This window comes from Castanea sativa, chromosome 2 (genome assembly GCF_040712315.1).
Source record: "Castanea sativa cultivar Marrone di Chiusa Pesio chromosome 2, ASM4071231v1".
NCBI lineage: Eukaryota > Viridiplantae > Streptophyta > Magnoliopsida > Fagales > Fagaceae > Castanea > Castanea sativa.
Window position 1 is genome coordinate 51,630,366 of NC_134014.1, and position 21,607 is coordinate 51,651,972.

The 21,607-nt window shown below is 33.6% G+C and overlaps 3 protein-coding genes across 4 annotated transcripts; 1 reads left to right on the forward strand and 2 right to left on the reverse strand.

Annotated features, from left to right (window-relative positions):
- Window positions 1-1,276: 1,276 nt before the first annotated feature.
- Window positions 1,277-9,170, reverse strand: LOC142623715 (2,3-bisphosphoglycerate-dependent phosphoglycerate mutase 1-like). Of its 2 annotated transcripts, none has more exons than XM_075797167.1 (9): window positions 8,920-9,170; window positions 7,948-8,212; window positions 7,429-7,652; window positions 7,143-7,261; window positions 6,826-6,982; window positions 6,576-6,677; window positions 6,361-6,480; window positions 2,351-2,412; window positions 1,277-1,573 (listed from the first exon to the last, which is right to left on the reverse strand). In XM_075797167.1, the coding sequence occupies exons 2-8, from the start codon at window positions 8,201-8,203 to the stop codon at window positions 2,368-2,370; spliced, it is 1,023 nt and encodes a 340-aa protein (XP_075653282.1). In that variant the 5' UTR covers window positions 8,204-8,212; window positions 8,920-9,170; the 3' UTR covers window positions 1,277-1,573; window positions 2,351-2,367. The 2 variants fall into 2 exon arrangements, with proteins under 2 accessions (XP_075653282.1, XP_075653281.1); XM_075797166.1 differs by lacking the exon at window positions 1,277-1,573 and adding an exon at window positions 1,836-2,137.
- Window positions 9,171-11,542: 2,372 nt separating this feature from the next.
- Window positions 11,543-17,041, forward strand: LOC142625944 (UV-stimulated scaffold protein A homolog). The gene is made up of 3 exons (XM_075799704.1): window positions 11,543-11,720; window positions 13,918-14,343; window positions 15,001-17,041. Exons 2-3 carry the CDS (start codon window positions 14,149-14,151, stop codon window positions 16,765-16,767), a joined length of 1,962 nt encoding a protein of 653 aa, XP_075655819.1. The 5' UTR covers window positions 11,543-11,720; window positions 13,918-14,148; the 3' UTR covers window positions 16,768-17,041.
- A 1,972-nt stretch (window positions 17,042-19,013) lies between these two features.
- Window positions 19,014-20,583, reverse strand: LOC142623199 (protein DOWNSTREAM OF FLC-like). The gene is made up of 2 exons (XM_075796593.1): window positions 20,325-20,583; window positions 19,014-19,546 (listed from the first exon to the last, which is right to left on the reverse strand). Exons 1-2 carry the CDS (start codon window positions 20,488-20,490, stop codon window positions 19,224-19,226), a joined length of 489 nt encoding a protein of 162 aa, XP_075652708.1. The 5' UTR covers window positions 20,491-20,583; the 3' UTR covers window positions 19,014-19,223.
- Between the last annotated feature and the right edge of the window lie 1,024 nt (window positions 20,584-21,607).

Here is a 21,607-nt window from a genome sequence, read left to right on the forward strand (position 1 = left end):
TTATTTTAAGCATTGGTGTTATTTCCCTTTTATTACTATCATCTTATTTATACTGCATTTATATTGCTATACCGCTCTTTCGTTTATTTCATTTAGTATTCTCTGCTTTTCTGGCTAACAGTAAGCATATTTCCTTTTATTGTTGTTAGATTATACCTATCTGCCATAACTCTTGTATAACAATTTCTTCTGCTATAGGTATGTCACCAAAGTTCTAGCAAAGGGGTTTTAGTTTGCGCACAAGCCGGTTTGGGGTATATTGCAATCAAGTCAGTCTTGACTCTCCTTCCCAGAACCATTGGGCCATAGTGCAACAAGAGGAAGCCTAGACCAAAGTTGCAAAAAAGGCCCACCACAGAACACAACAATTTTATAATATTTTCAAATTAGTATTCAATAAATTTTAAATTGCACATTGTGGTTGACCAATACGTGAGATGGTTATAAGAATATTGTTGTGAACTTTTGTTGTATCCTTAGCTTTATCTTCCAATTGCACATATGTTACTATATTAATTAGGTGACTAACCATGTGATTGTCTCTGATCTTTAAAAAAAAAAAAATCAAGCGATTGTCTAATAATTCAGGGAAAAAAATGTGTCTAATTTTTTTTCTTTTTGAGAAGAAAATGCATGTCTATTTGATATAGCATTTGTTTTAATATTTTATTTGGGAAAGTTGATTTTAATAATTTTATTGAATTAAAAAAAAACTAAACAAAAATATAACTGTATCTATAAATAAAGTTTTAACAAGTTGCAAGTTTAATAAACTAAATAAAGTTTCACTTGCTCCGCGACACTAATTACCACATGCAGTTTTGATGTTGGCGTGTGAATGTATTCACTTATCTCATCCCCTTTTTCTATATATATATATATATATATATATATATATATATATATATATATGTGTGTGTATTTCTCAAAAAAAAAAAAAAAAAAGTTTCAACAAGTCATAAATAAGTTTAATAAACTAAAAATAAGATGTCAGTTTCTGTTTGGCTAAAATAGACTTTTCCTTTTTCTAACCAAACCTTTTTTTTATATATATAAAAAAGTTAGTTGTAATTTTTTATCGCACATTTTTAACATAAAATTTTCAAAAACCATATATTTTTTTAATAAATACTATGCAAATACGTTATCAAAAATTACAAGGTTCTCAAACACATGCTTAACTCAAGAACCGGAAAATGCTTTATCCGTTTCAAACACACTTAACTCAAGAACCAAAATTGCTTTATCCTCCTTTTATTTGGAGGGGGGGTGAATTTGTTTTACTTATTATTTGAAATCCATGCCTAATCACACCATTTAGGGATGGTAGAGAAAGAGTAGTAACATATGTTAAATTAGTACATCAATTTTTTTTTTGTTACGTAGTGGGCAAAAAGCAGTACTCTGAATTTTACAGTCGCCAGTGTCAAACTGTCAATAAACAGTAGATCATTGCCGCTGAAATTCTTCAAATTATTTCTAGAAATTCCCTATTCTGCTTCTTCTTTAATGAGAACAGATAAAACTTCAAGCAGTAGATATTGGTAAGTTAGGGCCTTGCAATTTCCTAACACTGGCAAAACCAGAAATAAACTAGTATCATATAGCACAAATAGAGCTTTAAAAAAAAAAAAAACAAATAATCCATGCACTGAGTAGGTCTTGACCCCATGATTTCTCCTCCATTTTACTCTTACAAGGAGCATTTTTATTATGTGAAATGGTGTAGACTAACTGCTCATGCTTTAAAATCCTGATTCATTGGATGGATGCCAGTGCCACAAGTAATTCTCATAAAATCCTGAGCATAATAAGTTCACACATAACTGCAAAAATGCACCTGTACTAGCTTAATTTATTAAATATCACCAAATTCAAACTAACGTACAATGTGTGTGTAATTGTGTGTGTGTGTGTGTTTCCTTTCCCTGTTATTGTTACAGTCTCCATGTGTTACAGTATAAAACTCCATGCCTATTGCATCGTCCTAATTGATTCCTATAAAGAATAGGAGGGCTGTAGCTTGTAGTTATTCCTAATTGATTCCTACGTTGCAAAGAGCTTGCTTTTTACACCAGTGCTTCAAAAGTTTTATATCCTCTGAAAAGCCCCCATCAAGAACAAAAGAAAAATTACCCTGCAAAAATATGAACCATGGATGAGCAGAGCAAGGGTCTAATTAACCTGGAATAGCTGCGGTCTGGATATAATATATTGGTCTTCTGAGGAGTCTCATTGATATCATGCATAAATATGGTACAACTGGATCTTATAGAAGCAAGGATTTTTTTTACATAGAATCTAAGACAGGTCCAAATGTTAGAAGTATATGATTTAAAATGTCGCTTACCTGTTTTTCTGAAAAAGTTAGTGCAGCATTCCATCCAATTCTTGCCTGTAAAGAGCTAAAGTCTGCATATGAAAATTGTAGGAAGAGCTAAGATGTTATTTGTGAATCAGCAACAACAAAACCTCAAGTCTAAAGAAAATAAGGAAAGCAAACATTGAAAATATATATAGCAAGACCAGAGGAGCTTGGCTCCCCTAATCTACTCTCCAAAGGATGGAGTTCGAGACTGGATTACATTATGATTTTAAATAAGCACCATTCCAGATGAGATGAGGATAAAGGGGAAAAAATTCACCATTTGGTTAGTCTCTGTTTAAAGATTAACCCGCTTTCTAGATCTTGCCTACTTTGGGTTGAATGTTTTGGTAGAGTTGGTGAAAATTCAAGATATTTTCTCCTTTTTTTTCTTTTTTTTCTTCTCCCCATTAGATTTTTTTTTTTTGGATAAATTTCTCCCCATTAGTTTTATTTTAAAAACAATTGCACATCAAATTGCTGGTTGACAGCAATTCCAAAGGTCAGAGATGAAATGGCTCATTAATAAAATCATTTTCATGGGTAATGGCTAGAATTTAGTACATTAGCATGTAGATGGTCTTCAAATGTTCTAGCGCCACGCGGATCAGGGCTTCACACCACAGCTAGGTGACAACTTCACTTGCTGGTAAAATTATCATTAACAAGGTAGCGCAGACATAAATTCAATATAATCAAATATATTGGGGTGATAATAATGGAGGAGAGTGGAATTTATAAACAGAGGAGATTTGAAAACTATATGCCATCGGATCTATGCTACCAATTTAACCAGTCAACTAAAGAAACTGCGCTTATTTATATCACGCACCTAAGCCATGACCAGAGTGGGTGGGAAATGGTTTCAAAGCTTACAAAGAATTCAAGAGCACAGAAGTGGGATGCATATGCCTAATAAAGAAAAAAAAAAATTCCGGAAGACTATAAATCTGTTTTCAGCAGGATTAGGAAATAATTCTTGCCATAGGCTACATATTCCACAATGATAACTGGTAGCTGCTCAGTGATAAACTGATAATGCATGGATAGTAATGATGCAGCCATTGAGAGATTGATTTGTTACTACTTTGCAAATTCGCCTATTCAAGATTTATTTTATGGGGCCCATGTGTGAAGTCCAATCGAAGTAAAATTCGTGTGGTTTTAATTTGAGTTTATATATATATATATATTTTATAAGTAACAAGATATATTGATACCAAAAAGGAAGGAAGCACCCTAGTACATAGGGAGTGAACAAGAGTACAACAAATCAAATACAAAAATTGCAAGAATCTAAGAAATCAATAAAAGAAGAAAAAGATTATTGGTTATGGTCAATTTATATTCAGGGACAAATTAGTGATTTACACTTGCGAATTAAGGGTTTGTTTGGTTGAAGAGAAAAGTGAGTGGATGGAAAATTGAGGAAAGAAAAGTGGGTGGAAAAAAGATGGTTTTCCTTTTTTTGGTTCACAAGAGAAAATGGGAAGAGAATAGTGGGTGACCAGGTGTTGCACCCGGGCCCAAAAAAAATTCTCTCAAAAGTGGGTGTGGATCTAAAATGGCATTTATACCCTTTATCAAACTCATTTTCACCACTTTTTTTTAGCCACATGTGCTTCTTTAGTTCATTTTTAACGGCTCCACAAGTCATTTCCATAACAACTATCAACTGACCAGAAAAAGACAGCTTCTAAGTCTTTTTCTTTTTTGTTTTTTTCTTCATTTTGGTGAAAAATACAATAATTAAAACTTTGTAAGGTTAGACATTACATGATTTATTGATATTTAAAAAAAAATATTAGTCCATAATAATTTTTGTGTATCTATCTTTATATATATATATATATAGAGAGAGAGAGAGAGAGAGAGAGAGAGAGAGAAATGCTAAAGCTACTACAAATTTATTACAAAAAACTTACAAATTTTTGTGACAAGTATAATATAAGATGTGATCTTTACTAATTTAATTGAGAAAGAGTAATATTTTTCTTATATAATAATATTTGAAAATTACATCTTATATACTATGCAATATGGACGTAATAGTCAATCCATACAAACTACATTTTTCATCCTCTCATTTTTCTTCTCAACCAAACAAAGGAAATTTATGTTAGTTTTCCATCCTCCCAACCAAATAGAGCCTAAGGGTATTTAGGTAATTTAGTTAAGTCTAGAACCTTTTACGAGATCCCAAGTATCTTCGGCTTTATTTTCTTTTGATTCCAAGCTAGTCTTTTATTAGGTTTTTATTTTCTTGATTTAAATGGGGGGATTAGCAGCTAGAATTTGCAGTTCCATAGAGCTTTTCATGATTGGGAGTTGGAGGAATTGCATTCTTTCTTTGAGTTTTATTTATTCCAAGCTGCCTAGGGGGAAGGGGGGATAGGAGAATCTAGAGATTGACTAAGAGTGTTACTTTTGATATCCTCTGCTATTATAATTATATTTGTCATACCCTTACTATTTCTTTCCCTTGGAAGAGCATTTGGCGTGTTAAGGCCCCTAAAAGGTTTCTTTCTTTTTGTGGACAGCAGCATGGGGGTTGGATTCCTACAGTTGATAATCTTGTTAAGAGGGGTTTTTCCCTAGCTAATCGGTGTTGTATGTGTCGATGACTCGATGTTGTGGGAATCAATTAATCATCCTTTGCTTCATTGTGATTTTGCCCATTTGCTGTGGAGTGAAGTATTTCAAATGTTTTGGATTCAATGGGTGATGCGGTGATGCCAGAGAGGGTTGTCTCTCTTCATTTGGTTTGCAGAACTGGCTGGGGAAACATTCCTTTGATGTTTGGAATTTGGTGCTAGCATGCTTGATGTGGTTAGTGTGGAAGGAACAAAAAAAAAAACACTTTTCAGGATGTTGAGAGACCTTTTGATCATTTGAAGTCCTTGCTAATCTAGAATTTGTTTGACTGGTCTCGGGTTTGGGGTAAGGTTTTATGCATTGTACTTCCATTTCCTTATGTCCAGCACTCTATTAGTTTCTCTAGTTGATTTGATTGTAATTGTTTTAGATACTTTGTGGTCACCACTCACCATCGTGAACATAGAGTACTTATTTCTTTCTGAATAATTCTTATTACTTATTGAGGCATGTTAGCCTTTGTAAGCTCTTTTCCCCCTTTCTCTTCTCTCTTTTTCTTCTCCCTTACAACCATAAATCAAGTCATTTGTTTTACCTATCAAAACCCTAAAACCACACATACTTTCTTCTATTGAATAAACATATAAAAAAACCTAGTCAATTTTGAGTCTTAACTCTTTCTTCTATAACTCTAAACTGTAGATCTACTAAGCCTTTTATGTTAGCCCGCCACAAACAAATGTTGACAAATTCTCCGATTTGTCCTGTCAGGTAATTAACAGGAATAGGTTCTAGCTTCTTTGACAAAAGGGTTGAAAAATATACATTGCAACTTGTATGAAAACTTTCCAGAAGTTGAAATTAAGCTTCCTTGGGTCCTTGGTAAATGAAATTCCTCCAAAAAGAAATATGCAATTCATATGAAAAACTTTTCAATTCTATGTAACACTTGAAGCATGATGTTTCTCATCTGCCTAGGTAAAATTTCAGTTATTTCACTTATCAAACTGCAATAAATGAATGGAACTAAACCAAAGTCCAATATAAATAGTTCCAATGGTTTTGGAAGTATGAGGAGTCCCCAACTCATCCAATCAACGACCATCCAGCAGGTGAAATAGATAAATATATCCGAGTCTACTCGTCCTCAAGCCAAAACGATTGACCTTACAGTAACAGACAAGGCTCTAAGCTTTAAGAAGGTGAATTAGTGTACTCAAGATACATGCCGAACAAAATTATCAAGTTTTTCCTTTCTCTGTTTCCATTAACTGATAATATTCCCCTCAAAAGAAAATGGTAAGGAAACATCAAATAAAAGTTTGCAAAAAACTAACTAAAAATTTAAGAAAATTAACAAATTAGAAGATCAGATACAACAAAGGACAGGAAGTTCATACCCTATTATATGCATAAACACCAGCCTCTGTAGGTCCCACAGGACTTCCTCTCCTCATAAATTTTCCCTCTTTATATATGTACAACAATGGTATCCCAGTTGATAATTCTAAGCTAATGACCTGTTTGCCAGACAGAATCATTGATTGTCCATAATCAACTAACAGAAAGTATTATGGCACAGAAGTGAGCAATCACAAGAAATATAATTACTTACCTCCTGAGAAGTTAATTTTTCAAGATACATGATGATAGACCTCAGTGAATTCCCGTGTGCAGCAACCATCACATGCTTTCCAGATTGAAGATGGGGTTCAATCTGCAATGTATTCCTTCTCAATATTCAGGTTTTTTAATATATATATATATATATATATATATATATATAAATTAAGGAACTTTAAACGCTTTTAAAAAAATTCTACGTGAATCTCAAATGTCAGCAAGAAGAAGCTAGATGTGCTTACATGTTCTCTAAAGTAAGCAACAGCTCTCTGTGAACACATTTCCAAACTCTCACCATTAGGGGGAGGAATATCAAAACTTCGACGCCACCCATGCACTTGTTCCTTTCCATATCTTTCAGCTGTCTCCTGCTTATTAAGACCCTGTAATTCCCCATACCTATACAGAAAAACACAGAGAGAGAGAGAGAGAGAGAGAGAGAGAGAGAGAGAGAGAGAGAGAGAGAGAGAGAATAGCTGGTAATTCAATCCGGCTCAATGTTTTTAAAGTAAGATGGAGTGGAAGTGGAAGATGTAGTCAAGCATAAAAAATTACATACATTCTTTCATTCAATTGCCAAGCTGTTATAACTGGAATTGATTGCTTCTTGGTCTCTTCACTATAAATCTGATTCCATGCTTTTGCTTCTTTACTCTCATTATGCATGACTATAGGCACCTGCAAACCATTCTTGGATCAACACATGTAACTTCTCTTTCTGTTCTATTTCAAATTCACAATACAATTATATGCTTTTTTTTGTAAATTTAAGCAATCTAAGTAATCAGAAGTATTTTATTAGAATCTTCAGATATTATCTGTAAAGATATAACTAGAAGTGATACCTTCTTGCGGCGGTGCTGAGTCATGGCAAGCATGGCAGTCATTTGTGCACGAATCAGTGCAGATGTGAAAATCATGTCTACAGGAATATTACTGATTCTTTTACCAGCTTCAACTGCTTCCTCTACACCCCTCTTGGTTAAAGGCACATCGACACAACCAGTGAACAGATTCTTTTCATTCCACAAAGACTCACCATGCCGAATTAGTATCAATGCAGTTTCAACTAAAACAAGAGCATGGAACCAACAGTTAATAAAAAAGACAAAAAAGAACCTGCTCAGCCCAAAAAAAAAAAAAAGAGAAAAGGGAATCTCAATTTTTTTCATTAAAACCGAAAAAGAAAGAAGGAAGCATTAATAAACACATATTGCAAAATTGGAGAATAGATTCTACTCTATCCCAAAATATTGACATTTCAAAACTCAAGAATGATATAATCTAGGAGAAACATAATGTACTAATTGTTTAGAGTTCAATACACAAAAAATTAAGAGTTGGTTAGATTTATATCAACTCACTTGAAGTGTTCTGAGAACTGTCAATAGCATTGTGTGAGGTAGATGAAATAGGATCCATCACCGAAGCATCGGAAGTAGATGCATGTATTACATGCAATTTACACCGATGAGAGCTAGAAGTTCCTTTCCTTAACAATCCGTAGTCAATAACAAAACCCCTTGAAATAAACCTTAATGAGGAATTCCCAGATTTCTCAGTGCCACAACTGTGAACCTGAATGGCCCCAATACATTGGTGGAACACCGCAGCAGCCATTCTAACACTCTGGTAAATACGTCAAAACCAAATTAACCAATGTCAGATCTTATATTGGGAGATTAACATCAATACACTTTAACAACAAAACAACACAGAGAATACCTAATAGCTTACTGATGAAGCAAGTAATGTATCTTTCCAAATCTCAAAAAGGACAGAAGTTAAAGACATAGACAGACCCATGAGTTACCTCACAGTGGAATAACTATTTCTTGTACAGGAAATGGAAACAAATCCCTTAATAAGTTCATATTCGTGTGCCCTACTATGTATGAGTTCTATAATTTTCATGAATTTTACTACAATATAATTGCATAGAAGCTTATTGAAAAAACACAAACTTGACATCTTCTTTAATTATTAACCTTACATTGAAATCAAAATCCTATATTATATTCAACAACTCTGTCAGCTTAACTAAAACACACAAAAAAACCCCACAATCAAAAACCCAAAAACATAAAATCCCAACATTCAAAGTTCAAACTAGCTGAAATAAACATTCCCAATTTCCAACAATCAAAATCTCATCTGGGAAACCTCTAACCAAATAACCAAACACCTAAACATATTTATAAAAAAAATTATAAAAAAAAACATTCAGAAGAAAAAGAATGGATCATCCATGAAACACCCATTAGCCAAGAATTTCATTACAAAAAGAAAAGACACAGTACAGAGAACAAAGCACAGGAGAAAATGATGAAACTCACATGGAGGTGAGATGGGTCTGGACGAACTGAGACAGAGAAGCTAAAACTGCGAGACTACGCAAGAGAATAAGATGGGTTATAGTGAAAGCAAAAGTAAGAGGAGTGTTATTGGGAGGATCAAAGAATGGAATTTGATCCAAGAATGAGAATTGAGCCAAAGAGGTGCTGCGACTCGCGAAGGGGAAATGCAAGAAGAAAGGTGGCGGAGCGTCTTTGGCTGAGTCGCACCTTCTTTGTCACTGCAACTAAACGACGTGTCATCTTCATAATTTTATTTATTATAATCAACCACTGAACCACTTCAATAAAATATGAATTTACTACTGTATAGCCTTAGTACGATAATTACTCAACAAGTATAAGTAATTGTAGGCCAGATCATTTGAGTTAAGTCTTTAGAAAGGAATTTCACACCCATATACGCTTAGATTAATATAATTTTTATCTTGTATAAATAAATAAATAAAATATGATTTTATCTATAAAAAATTATTTTATTTCTTTTTTGATAGTTATTAGTAAAAATTTATTTGATTATATTCTCACATGAAATAGTAAACTGTATAGCCTTTGTCACTGCAACTAAATGACGTGTCGTCTTCATAATTTTATTTATTATAATCAACCACTGAACCACTTCAATAAAATATGAATTTACTACTGTATAGTCTTAGTACGATAATTACTCAACAAGTATAAGTAATTGTAGAGTGTGGGGCATGGTGGTCGGAGTTCAAGTCTTTAGAAAGGAATTTCACACCCATATACGCTTAGATTAATATAATTTTTATCTTGTATAAATAAATAAATAAAATATGATTTTATCTATAAAAAATTATTTTATTTCTTTTTTGATAGTTATTAGTAAAAATTTATTTGATTATATTCTCACATGAAATAGTAAATATGAAAATTGATAATTATGATATTTATTAATAGGCATTTATTTTTTTTTTAAGGAAAACAAAGAATATGTATTTATTATGATTGTGCTTTTATATGACACTGTGAGATATAATTTTGATAATCATTAATAAATATTTATTGTAGGGGTATTGGGCCCAGTAATTTATGAAGGATGGCCCAACGAAGTCTTTTGGGCTAGAAACTCAAATCCAAAGATATCAAAATGATCTTGGAGTATCTAAATGCCCAAATAGGTCCGAGGATTAGATTTGTCCTCGGATTGTTAAGCCGAGGACATAGGAAGAGAAGTTTAGTGTCCCCGGGTTATGTTATAAAGAATCCTACGACTATGGGAATACACAGTACACGTGGAGGACAATAGAAAGAGCGGTGGAATATCTAAAGTAAAGCTGCTACCACCGCCCATACATTAAAAGCTCTGTAATTGATACGCTGACTGTATAGATGGAAGGATGGGACCTGAGCATGGAGTTTGGAACTTGGTCCCTAATCCCAACGGGCTTTAGGGAAGAATGGATGGGACAAGTATCCGAAATCAGGATTGCAACCATAAAGTGGAAGATGATGAAGAGAATGAGAGGAATATAAATAGAAGGGAAGACATACGAGGAAGAGGGAGGCTTTTTCAGGAAGAAAAAGAGCCAATAGTACATGATAATCAATATTTGTATCCAAACTTAAGGAAATACTATTATAAATTATCCTCGGATTTTGTCCGAGGAGTAATTCTCAGTCTTACTCTTGCAAACAACTCTTTAATTTGTCCCATTGGGCCCAAAGCCCGTTCTTTCTCTTATTGTCTAAACCATCCTTGAAATCTAGATTACAAATTCATCCTCTACAAATTTATTGTAAAGAAAGGCCTTTCAAGCCCATCTACCTCCAGTCATAGTTTGTGAATTTGAATTGTGTCCTTACATTTATTATGATTGTATTTGTATATTAGACTGTCCAATTTTTTTTATTTATATGAGTGTTTAAATTTGGAGTAGAATTTTAGTCCAATTAAAAAAAAAAAATTTAAAATATTGACATATAAAATTGTGACACAAATATTATAAGGTCAATGGTCAACTAAATGTCTAACGTCTTTGGTTTTATATATATTATTAGTCGCAAATCAGTGCTACACATGAGAATCTATCTATTTGTGTGGTAAATTATAATAATTTAATAAAATTTTAAATTGATTATGAAACTATATCATTGTATGAACTGCCTTGTTTAACTCAAGATTGAGTTACAATTTAACGAAGAAGTCATTGTTTGAGCATTAAGATGCATTGGAATCTCAAGTAAGTAGTAAAAAACTAGTCACTGCTTTTATATATATATATATTTCATTTTAAAGATTAATGATTTACATTTATCATGATTCGAAATTGCTATATTTTTTATCATAAAAATATCTAGAATGTTATGAGAAATTTGTATTTGTAGGTGAAATAATTTTTTTGAGGGAACATACTTATTATCACACCCTAAGTATTTTCATAATTGAAAAATATAACAATTCCAAGTATTTTTGTAATTGAAAAATATAGAAATTTTGAATTATGATAAATGTAAATCATTATTACCCTTTTAAAAAAAAAAAAAACCCTCTTATTTATTTATTAATTTACAAAAAAAGTTAATTAAAAAAAAAGTCAGAAAAAAAAAAACACAAAAACAAAACCTATCTATACGGGGTTCTCTCTACTCATTCGTAAAATCAAAAAAACCCACCCCAAATTCCCTACCCTACCCGAAACGAAAACTGAGAGAGAGAGAAAAAGAAAAGCTGCTCCAGAATACTCAAAAACACAATTCGGTCTTAGCGGCTCCAGGCGGCGCCGGCCAATACTCGGCGGCTCCGGCCAAAACTTGATTGGGTAAGTTCACAAATTTTTTTTTTTTTGTTTCAATTATTCTAATCTTCTGTTAAATTTGATTGAAATAGTAAGTTTATAATTTAATCTCCGTTATGAGTTTCAAATTCAAATTTTCCTGTACCTGTTTGATAGTGAAAGTGTCAAAGTTTATAACTTTAGTTCAAATTTTGTAGTTGTGATTTTTTCATGTTTAGATTATGTGGAAATTATAATAATGATGATTGTGAAAAGGCTCATTCTGAGAATATATTCTGCGATTCGGGATTTGGTCATCTTTATATATAGCTGTTGGGTATGAATTTTTCTTTAAAAAGATTCTATTGATCGCGGCCGGAATGCAGGGGGCCAAAGTGAGGCCTTTTGAATTAGAATCTCGAATGAATTAATTTGTTTACAACAACACATTGCTGGTCTTATTTTTTTCAGTCGGTTACTATATAGGCGTTAATGTTGGCTGGCACATTGACAAAACAATTGGCCATAGAGCAATGGACTATGCAGATGGATGAAATTTGCTATATATAATACTTGATCAGATATGCCACGAAGTGTTCCTACAAGATACGTGCAAACGAATAAACACCTACTCTTCTAAGTTCATGAATTTTTTATATGTATTATTATTGTGATCTATTGTGTCTACGAAATTGAATATTTATTGCTTTAGTTTGAAATGTGACAAATTATACTGTTTATTAGTACTATTGCAAGTATTGTAGTTAAAAATGTTTTGGATTCTTATTGTCAGAATGGAGAGATTAAAATTTATAATAGATGTGAAAATGAGTCGTAGTACCTTCATGCAAACTGAATACTTTTGATACTTTCAATTGAAACGTACAGAAATTTAGCATGCTATTTTGGCTAATGGCAGTTAGAAGTTCTTGATAAAATCATGTATGTATGCACTGATTTCATTTTGGATGTTCTTTATTGATGGTGTTTGCAACAATATTTTAAAACAAAAACTAGGAGTAACTGGTACTGTTCAGCCTCTTTATCAGAGAAAAGTTGTTCTTAGGGAAAGATGTCAACAAAAACTTACTTATCTCAATATTTTTTTTTGTGTGCAAATTGGTCTCTACTATTGTTGCTGTAGTTTGCTGCATACATTGAAGTTCATAAGAGACGATTATTTAGTTTAAAATTATTTTAGCCTTTTCTTTTATTACTTGGGAATTTTATATTTGGCGGTCTGGTGCTGCCTTTGTCGATGTGAAGAGGAAACTGTGGATCATTTATTGATCCATTGTAAGCATGCTTATACGTTGTGGAGTGAAGTCCTTCGTTTGTTTAGGGTTTAGTGGGTGATGCCGAAGAATGTTGTTTCTCTTCTTAGTGCATGTGCATGGTGGAACCGGTTGGGGAGTCACACTTCAAATGTGTGGAATATGGTTCTAGCATGTCTTATGTGGCTAATTTAGAAGGAACGCAATGCCTGTACTTTTGAGGAAACTGAGAGACTTGTAGACTATGTGAAGTCTTTGCTACTTAGGACATTGTTTGAGTGGTCCCGGATTTGGGGGTTTACGCATTGTCATTCTTTGATTGATTTTCTTAATTCTGTTAGTCTCTCTTTTTGATTGGTTTGTATTCTTTTCAGTGCAGTGAGTTTACTATTGTAAATTTATTGTGCTTTCATTATCAATAAAGCTGTTATTACCTATCAAAAAAAAAAAAAAAGTGAAGGTGTTTCCTTGGTTGTGATGATATACTTACTTATCACCATGTTGCAACTATTGACAAAAGTACTGCAATGACTAACCATCTTTAATCTTACTGCTTGCAGCATCTCAATGTTAGTATTTCATAAAGGTTATTATAATTATTGATTAGCAAGTGTCTTCTCATTAGATACACATAAGAAATGTGAAAAATCTGCAATTGCTAGGTTTTTCTTGGTTGCCGATGCTGTTGAGCATTTGGAGTAGGTAGTTACAGATAAAGAGGTTGAACATGACCCAGTTACTCCTAGTGAGTACCTAATTTTTCTTGCTATATTCCTAAAGGGATATAAGTTCTAGACATTTGAGGGTTTTGATGGCATGAGTTGTTTTCAATTTAAATTCCATGCCAAAAGGATTCCAATTTTGTTGGCAAAGTTCTGTCCCCTTTGTCTTTTTTACTAAAATCTTCTTGTTGGGAAAAATATACTCAATTCTATATAGCTCACCTCACAGAATCTTAAATGTTGTAGGTGGTTTCTCTTAGCCAGGTTTATGTCGTGAATTCTTATTATTGCCCACAATCTATTTGGATAAAAGAGCAAAACGGGCTGCCGCGAAGAAGGTGAAAGAAACGACTAGTCTAAAACGGATTGCCATCTAGAAATATTTTTAAAGTAAAAGTTTGTAAAGCAACGGGGCTTATGAAGAATAAGAACGTAGCATAGCAGTATGCAAGTATCCTTGTTTGATTTGATAAATAAATGATAATGGAAGAGGGGAGAGAGAGAGACGGAGGGAAGGTGGTGAGTCTGATAGAGAAGGCGACCAACTCCACAGCTGCTGAGGTGGACCCACGTCTCCTTAAGGCTATCAAATCCATTGTCCGCTATTCGGATATAGAGCTCCGACTCGCCGCCAATACCCTTTTGGATCTCATGAAGCGCAACCACTCTCAGGTATGTGTTTGTTTTGTTCTTTCTTTCTTTCTTTTTTCGCACTAATTTCTATTACTTTTTATTTGATTATTTTAATGAATATATATTATATGCTATCAAGTAGCTTGCAGGCAGTTTTAATTTAATTAAGATAGATTTAATATATTTTTCTGAATTATGATATTTTTTTTTTTTTTTTGATAAGTATAATAGAAAAGTTTTTGAAAAAAATGTATCAGCCTTGTCACCGAGAAAAATATCCTAGGAAGAGGAAACCTGGAGCTAAAGGAAGAATTACAAGTATGGAATAGATACAAGTAACATAAAACTTCAATATAGCCTATTTCTGAATTATGATATTTACTTATGTTGAGGTGAGGTATGATCCTTAATTAGGCTGGCTATGCTATTATATAATCTGTTAAGGAAAAGAATTGATTAGATATAAAATCTGTTAATGAAAATAATGCATGTGGCCAATTCTTACCAATCAGTTGATGATCCATAGTTGACCCATAAAATTTGGGACTAAAGCTTTTGTGGTTGTTATTGACATGGGTTTTTTTCACTTTCGTTTTTATGATTATTATTAGGGGTGGGGGTGATTTGTTGGTTTATTAGTGGGTTTTAGTTTAACATTCTGGTAAATAATTGAATTTCAATATTTGATTGGTACAGGTAAGGTACCTGACACTCCTGATAATTGACCAATTGTTCATGCGCTCGAAGCTTTTCAGAAGCATCCTTGTTGACAACTTGGATCAGTTGCTGAGTTTGAGTGTTGGGTTCAGAAGAACTCTGCCTCTCCCGGCTCCTCCTGCTATTGCTTCTATTTTGTGCTCTAAGGCAATCGAATTCTTGGAGAAGTGGAACTTTTCCTTTGGGATTCATTACAGGCAGCTCAGATTAGGGTTTGATTACCTTAAAAACACCCTTAAGTTGCAGTTTCCTAATCTACAGGCCAATGCAGCTCGGATTCAGCAGGAGAGAGCAGAACGTGAAAGGCGGTCAAGTGAGATTTTGCTAAAGAAATTTGAAATGTTCAAGGACAATTTCTCATCTATTAAGGAAGAGATCATGTCTACCATTGATGAGATTGGGGAATGCTTAGACATAGTCCGTACAAATGAGGAATTTATGCCTCTGCCTCCTACAGATGATGAATATTTTGAAGAGTTTCGTTCTTCTGAACTACTGCAAATCCGTCTCAATACTTTAAAAGAAGGGGAAAAGGTTCACGAGAACACTGACAATAAAGTGGTTTTTGATGCATTAAGGGAGCTGTACAAGCTTCTAGAGACAAAGCATTTTGTTTCAGTTCAAGAATGGATTTCTGTTCTTCTAAGGGTTGAAGTAGCAGACAACAGGTTCAGAGATTCCGCTTTAAAGGAGTTAATTGATATACAAAATCGTCTCAAATCAGTGAAGAAGAAGTGTGAAGAATCAGGTTGTGCCCTTCCAACTACTGCAGATCGCGATGAAGAAGAAGATGATTTCTGGGAGGAGGGTAAGATTGGACCACTTGAGAATGAGAGATCTACTGTTCCCAATAATCACGATGAATATTTTTCCATGAAAATAACTTCTAATAAGTCAAAAAATAAAACTACTGAAAGCAGTAAAAAAGATTGTAATGACAATGAGATTCTCTGTCCTGAAGGTGGTGAAACCAATTTGGACCCTTTAAGAAGTAAGCTTCTGGCTGAAGCTCCTGTGATGAAGTGGGGCTCTTTCTTGGATAACTGGGGTTCACACAGGAAGGTTTTGGCTAACCAGCGGGGATTGGAGCTTGAAAGTCACTGGGGTAGGGTGGACTATGACGCGGTTATTCCAGCTGAGAAAATGCCTGAACTGAATGTACATGCAACTCTTTATGAAGAGCAGCAAACTGACATTCAACCCTGCAGGGCTCCTTTGAGCAAAGGGGGACTTTGTCAGAGAAGAGACCTGAGAGTTTGTCCATTTCATGGACCTATCATACCTCGAGATGATGAAGGAAAGCCACTCAATCAAAACTCTTTAAAAGAAGAGATATCTCTTGATTTGGGGATCAATTCCATTGAGCAGTTAGCAAAACAAGCTGTGAAGAATGTTCGTGAGAGAGATAAAGAAGTAGCAAATAAGAGAGAAATTGATAAAAAGTCACTGAAGCGTGCAAAGCTTGCGAAAGTTCGGGAGCACAATGAAACAGTTCTAAGGGATGCTGCCTTGACATCAACTTCAAGATCTGCATCTATTGGAGAAGATATGGGGGTGACTGATGGTGAGAAACTGTCAGCCAGAAACAAGAAGGAAACACTCTCATCCATGCTGCACAAGAAAGTGACACCGAAAGATAGGATAGCTCAGAGGCTTTTGAATACACGGGCAAAGGATTCAACTACAAGACAACTCACATTGGGTGAAGATGCAAATTACCGAGAAGCCTTCCCAAATCAATGGTAATGAAAATTTTGGATTTTAGGCATTTCAGTACTTTAGATGTTGGTAACATGGCACCAGATTCAGGTATGTTAGTGGAGACTTTTGGCGTTTGCCTCACAACTGAATGCACCCAGGGATTGTGAATGATTGAGAGGATCTCTCCTTGTCAATTTTGTATTCTATCATTTAATTTAGATATATCGTCTATTTTTTCATTGTTGAAATATTTGTATATATTTGAAGTGAATAATGAGTTGGATTGAAAATTAATAATTTTCTACAAAATTTCTATGAATTCCAAATCTGTTATATACTTTATTTTAATCCCTAGCCATTTCAATTGTCTCAAATTTTAGTTCAAATCAAATGGTTCTTGTAAGTTTAGCGGGCAGGGAATTTCAGAATGTTAGATGATAATCCAAAATAATATATTGAAACCCTATATTATTGACACTGTTTTGTTCTGAGAATCTTTGTTTCCCCGTTCTTTTTGCTGGGAAATTATTTAGTTTGATCTGCTTGTTGCATTGTTGATCTTGTACTCCCGACCAATAAAAAGATGCAAAATCAATAGAATTTACTAATATAGTTCTTCTCTGCCATGGAACCGAAAGTCTGAAACCATATAATTGTTGTTAACACTATCTAATACCAGTTTTCTCTGTTTGAAATTATATGGCGGACACGCCAAAATTTTGAGGATATTTAAATGTCAAAATTTAAAATTTTGGGGGATAAAAGAAACTTTTCCTTTTTCTATTTTGCCAAGCTTACTTGAGCTTGTAACTACGACTATCTACAGGTCAGTCTAAATTAGGTTTGGACTCCACTTGGACTTGACCCAAATCCAACAAGTGGTAGAACGGAGGACCTATTGTCGACCGGGAGCAGCATCGGGTCTAATCAATTTGGTTCTTCATCGAATCTAATCAGTTTTAAGTGAAATCGAGAGAGGCAGTGGTAAATGATATCTCGCTAAAAAGCACAAAATCATATCCACAAAGACCTACAATCTTCTTTCAATGGCTAAGTGCCATGCAGAAAATGAGTGGTTGCTGACAAATTGATGCCTTTTGTGAGGTATTTTTTTACAAAGAACAAGCTACCCATGTCAAGGCATTTTTACAAGCAATTTTACAAACACTTTCACCGCTTTTCAAGGGTTACCATTGCTTCTCTTGACAAGTTACTCAACCTAGTCCCCAAGGGTAGTATATTCTATCTAAGCAACGAAGCTTTCAATACAATTGTTGTGTGTTAGATAGCAATAAAGCTTTCAATACAAATTTTGTAGCCCATAATAATGCTAGATGTGTTCTTTTTACTAATATCTCAAGATTGGTCCCATCTCATCTATTCTTGACTTTTGTTTTTTGCCCCTAGGATAGAGACAGTAGTAAATCCCCCTAGTTAATCCTTTTTCTTTTTTCTTTTCTTTGAATCAAAGCATTGCTTAGCCAAAAGAAAAAAGAAAAAAGAAAAAAAAAAAAAAAGGCCATGATAACAGAAACATTGTGTTTGTGCAATAATATTAGGTTTATATATCATATTTCTTTTAATGTGTCGACTCACAACTATGTGAAACTCACATGCCTTGAAAGGAATGATACAAATTAATGCGTGAAATACCTTTTCATATCTGTGGCTTGAGATGTAGTTTCATTTTCATGTAATTGGGAGTGATCCTTTTGACACATAGATGGATATTAAATTACTATAATAACTTCATTTTACTTGCAACAAGCTAAGCTTAAGACGCATCTAAAAGACGAAAACAATATTCATGTTTTCTTTCTTGTACACACTACTTGGTAGCAAAATTATGTACCCTTGTCCCTACTAAACAAATCCTACTTTAGTTTTCTTTTTTTCTTTTATGCATCAAGGTAGTTAGAATATTCTAAATCATTATTTATTATATTTTATTTTATTCCTATTATTAGCTATAAACTAGTTGAAAGCCTTATAATTTAGTGGCATTACTTGGAGTCATTAGTAGGCAGAATTAGGATTCAATTCTCTCTCTCTAATTATTTTATAAATATATGAAGTATTGAGGGTAGATTTTCTAACTTGGACCATTGATTCTTTTGTAGCTTTGAGAAGCAAAAGAATATTTCAGAAGAATCAGATCCATAAGGTAGTAATCATATCAAATTTCTTATAAACAACAGACATATTTAGGGATATATATGTAGTGCAACAAATCCATCGGGGGAAAGGAAATTGATATGTCATTAATTTTATATGAACTCTGGCTAGGTACGCAAACAAGAAGCTACAATATGAAAGCCACAATTAAGTGACCAAAGATACATTGATGAAGAAAACATGACGTTTAGAACTTTATAGTCCAACAAACTAAAGAGGTACATATGACATACAACTATCATTCAGAACAATGACAAGTAAACATACAGCATAAAAATTATTTAAACCAACAACACCTAGCTAACATACTGAAATTGGTCCTTCAATTATGTATCAGGTGAGTATTGCTGGAGCAGTTCGGTGCACCCAGACAATGGCTGATCTTTGAGGAACCCCATAGCATTTGCAGAAAGATTTTCATTAATGACACCATTGTAACGTGTGAGTACAAGAGTGGCGCGGCTACGTCCTGGGTCGGCTGATTTGCAGTCAGCCACTGGGCTGCTAACAAGAACGGACTCACATATTTCGTCTTGATGGTCATCTTCAACCGAGATGTTGTATGTTCCAGTTGAGTCAGTCACTCCTTCTTTGCTGTACACAACCTGTAGACTTTTCCTATCTTTGCACTCAATTCTAACCTTTGCACCTAATCAATAAGCATGATATCCAACTATTACAAAATGATGTTAAAGCATCTTCACAATGGACAGTTCAATCCAAGACAATAAAGCACCATTTGGAAAGAAATAAGAAAGAAATTGGGGGAAAAAATATGAATGATGAGTGCTAGTGTAAGAGGTCATGCTAGCATCTGCTCTAAATGCTGCTTGGATGATCAATGGGAAGTCTTTGACATAGGTTTATATATATATATATACACACACACACACATTTGGCTCATTCCTTTTTAACACTAGAAGATAAAAAATTACATGGAAATGACATTAACATTAGTACTTTTAATGTGGATATTAGGTCTACATATATGTCCCATTTGTCTACACATAACCAAAGAAAAAGGCACGATCTTGGCTTATTGTTAGGATCACTAGAGTCAAGTTGTAAATGAAAAGGTCAATAGATATTGATGAGAGTGATGGATCCTATTTACTTCTTACTTGACTAGAAGATGGACTGAAATGAATGGTAATGACTAATGAGACCAATAATTGCAGGATTATAAGATTTACTATAGACACATACATATATCAGTATGTCATATAAAATGACCAACGTTTAGGACTGCCAAGTTTGTTTTTTCGAAGGTTAAACCACCTTCCTAAGAAATGGAAAACATGTCAGATTAAAGTGGTAAGTGACAATGAAACTATCTTTTTTAAGTTGACAAAATTTCCAACCATGCATAACCATAACTCTGACTTGTACAGGACCGTATTCAAAATGAGATTTATATATGTTGGTACCTTGAATATAATTGGTAGCAGGGGTCTCAAACCCACATCGGCAAGTGTCACAGTAGACACGACCTATGACATGGAAGGTGCTCCCCGAGCTCTGTGCGCTAATAAAAGCTTGGAGGAGGACACAAAGTGCCAGCAACATAAAGGGTCTCGCACTAGTACTCGCCATGGCTGTCAAGGAAATAAGTAGTGACTAGCAAAATGAGAGAGATACACACTGATGATCAATGCAAATGAGAAATGAAGTCGAAGAAATAGGCAAGTTATTATAGTGATGGGTGAGGAAGGTCAATGGGAATTGTATAGTGCTGTTTACATGTGCAACCATTGAAACAAAAGCGAGTCTTTCGGGCTTATGCTGGTTTTATTTCTCTGAAATTTTTTCTCATTAATTGTTGTCGGTGGTACAGACTAGTATTTTCTATTTGTATAAATTTATGAATATGTTGTCATTTCTTGGTTTGGACTTTGGGATCATAATCAACATTGGAATTTGTCACTCTAATGGTGAGAATGAGTATGTAAAGGTGCTTCGATACCGTATGTTTTTCTAGGTGAATTATTGGATTTTTTAGGCAGTATATTTGCAGGCTGTATCTTCAAAAGAATCAAAACCTTGAGCATATGCAAGAGAAATATTATACTTACGTACAATGCATGATAACATGAATATATAACCTAAAAAAGAATATTTCTAAGTTCATTATAAGATAATAAGGGAATTTATCAAGGTTTTTTTTTTAATAATTCAATAGTTACAACAAAGTTGAGATGTCAATTACTAGTTCAACTACAAGGCTTCCAACGAGAATTAATAAATATTTATTAGTCCAGTTGTCCAAACCATTGAGCTAGCATATATAGTCAATTTAAATAATCCTGAAAACCTATTCCATGTCAACCTTCGCTATAACTTTTTTTTTTTTTAATGAATTAAAATCTTCTAGAATTCTTAAAAGGGTAGTATTAATGGTGCCCTAAGGGCAGTTTAGAAATTATTTTTAGAAACATTTTATAGGAAAATAATTAAGCAATTGATTGTTTTGATAGCTTTGTATATTTCTCATAAAAGTAGTGTTAAAACTTTCTTAATATAGTTTATTAACAATTTTTTAAAGGACATCCATTAACATAATCCTCTTAAATAACTTTGCGGGGATTTCAAAACTCTTTCCATTTATTATAAAATGAGTTAATTTTATTTCACCATGTCATCAACATTTAAACAAACACCAATAGAACTATTTTTGTGTATATTTATTTAAATTAGACTAAAATGCAAAACT

Coding starts and splice junctions, on each gene's coding strand:
- LOC142623715 (XM_075797167.1), bottom strand. CDS start 8,203: ATGGCTGCTGCGGTGTTCCACCAATGTATTGGGGCCATTCAGGTTCAC. Junction 6,983..7,142: donor TGGCAATTGAATGAAAGAAT/GTATGTAATTTT, acceptor TTTTCTGTATAG/GTATGGGGAATTACAGGGTC. Junction 6,481..6,575: donor AAAAATTAACTTCTCAGGAG/GTAAGTAATTAT, acceptor TCTGGCAAACAG/GTCATTAGCTTAGAATTATC.
- LOC142625944 (XM_075799704.1), top strand. CDS start 14,149: ATGATAATGGAAGAGGGGAGAGAGAGAGACGGAGGGAAGGTGGTGAGT. Junction 14,344..15,000: donor TGAAGCGCAACCACTCTCAG/GTATGTGTTTGT, acceptor TGATTGGTACAG/GTAAGGTACCTGACACTCCT.
- LOC142623199 (XM_075796593.1), bottom strand. CDS start 20,490: ATGGCGAGTACTAGTGCGAGACCCTTTATGTTGCTGGCACTTTGTGTC. Junction 19,547..20,324: donor TGCTACCAATTATATTCAAG/GTACCAACATAT, acceptor CTTATTGATTAG/GTGCAAAGGTTAGAATTGAG.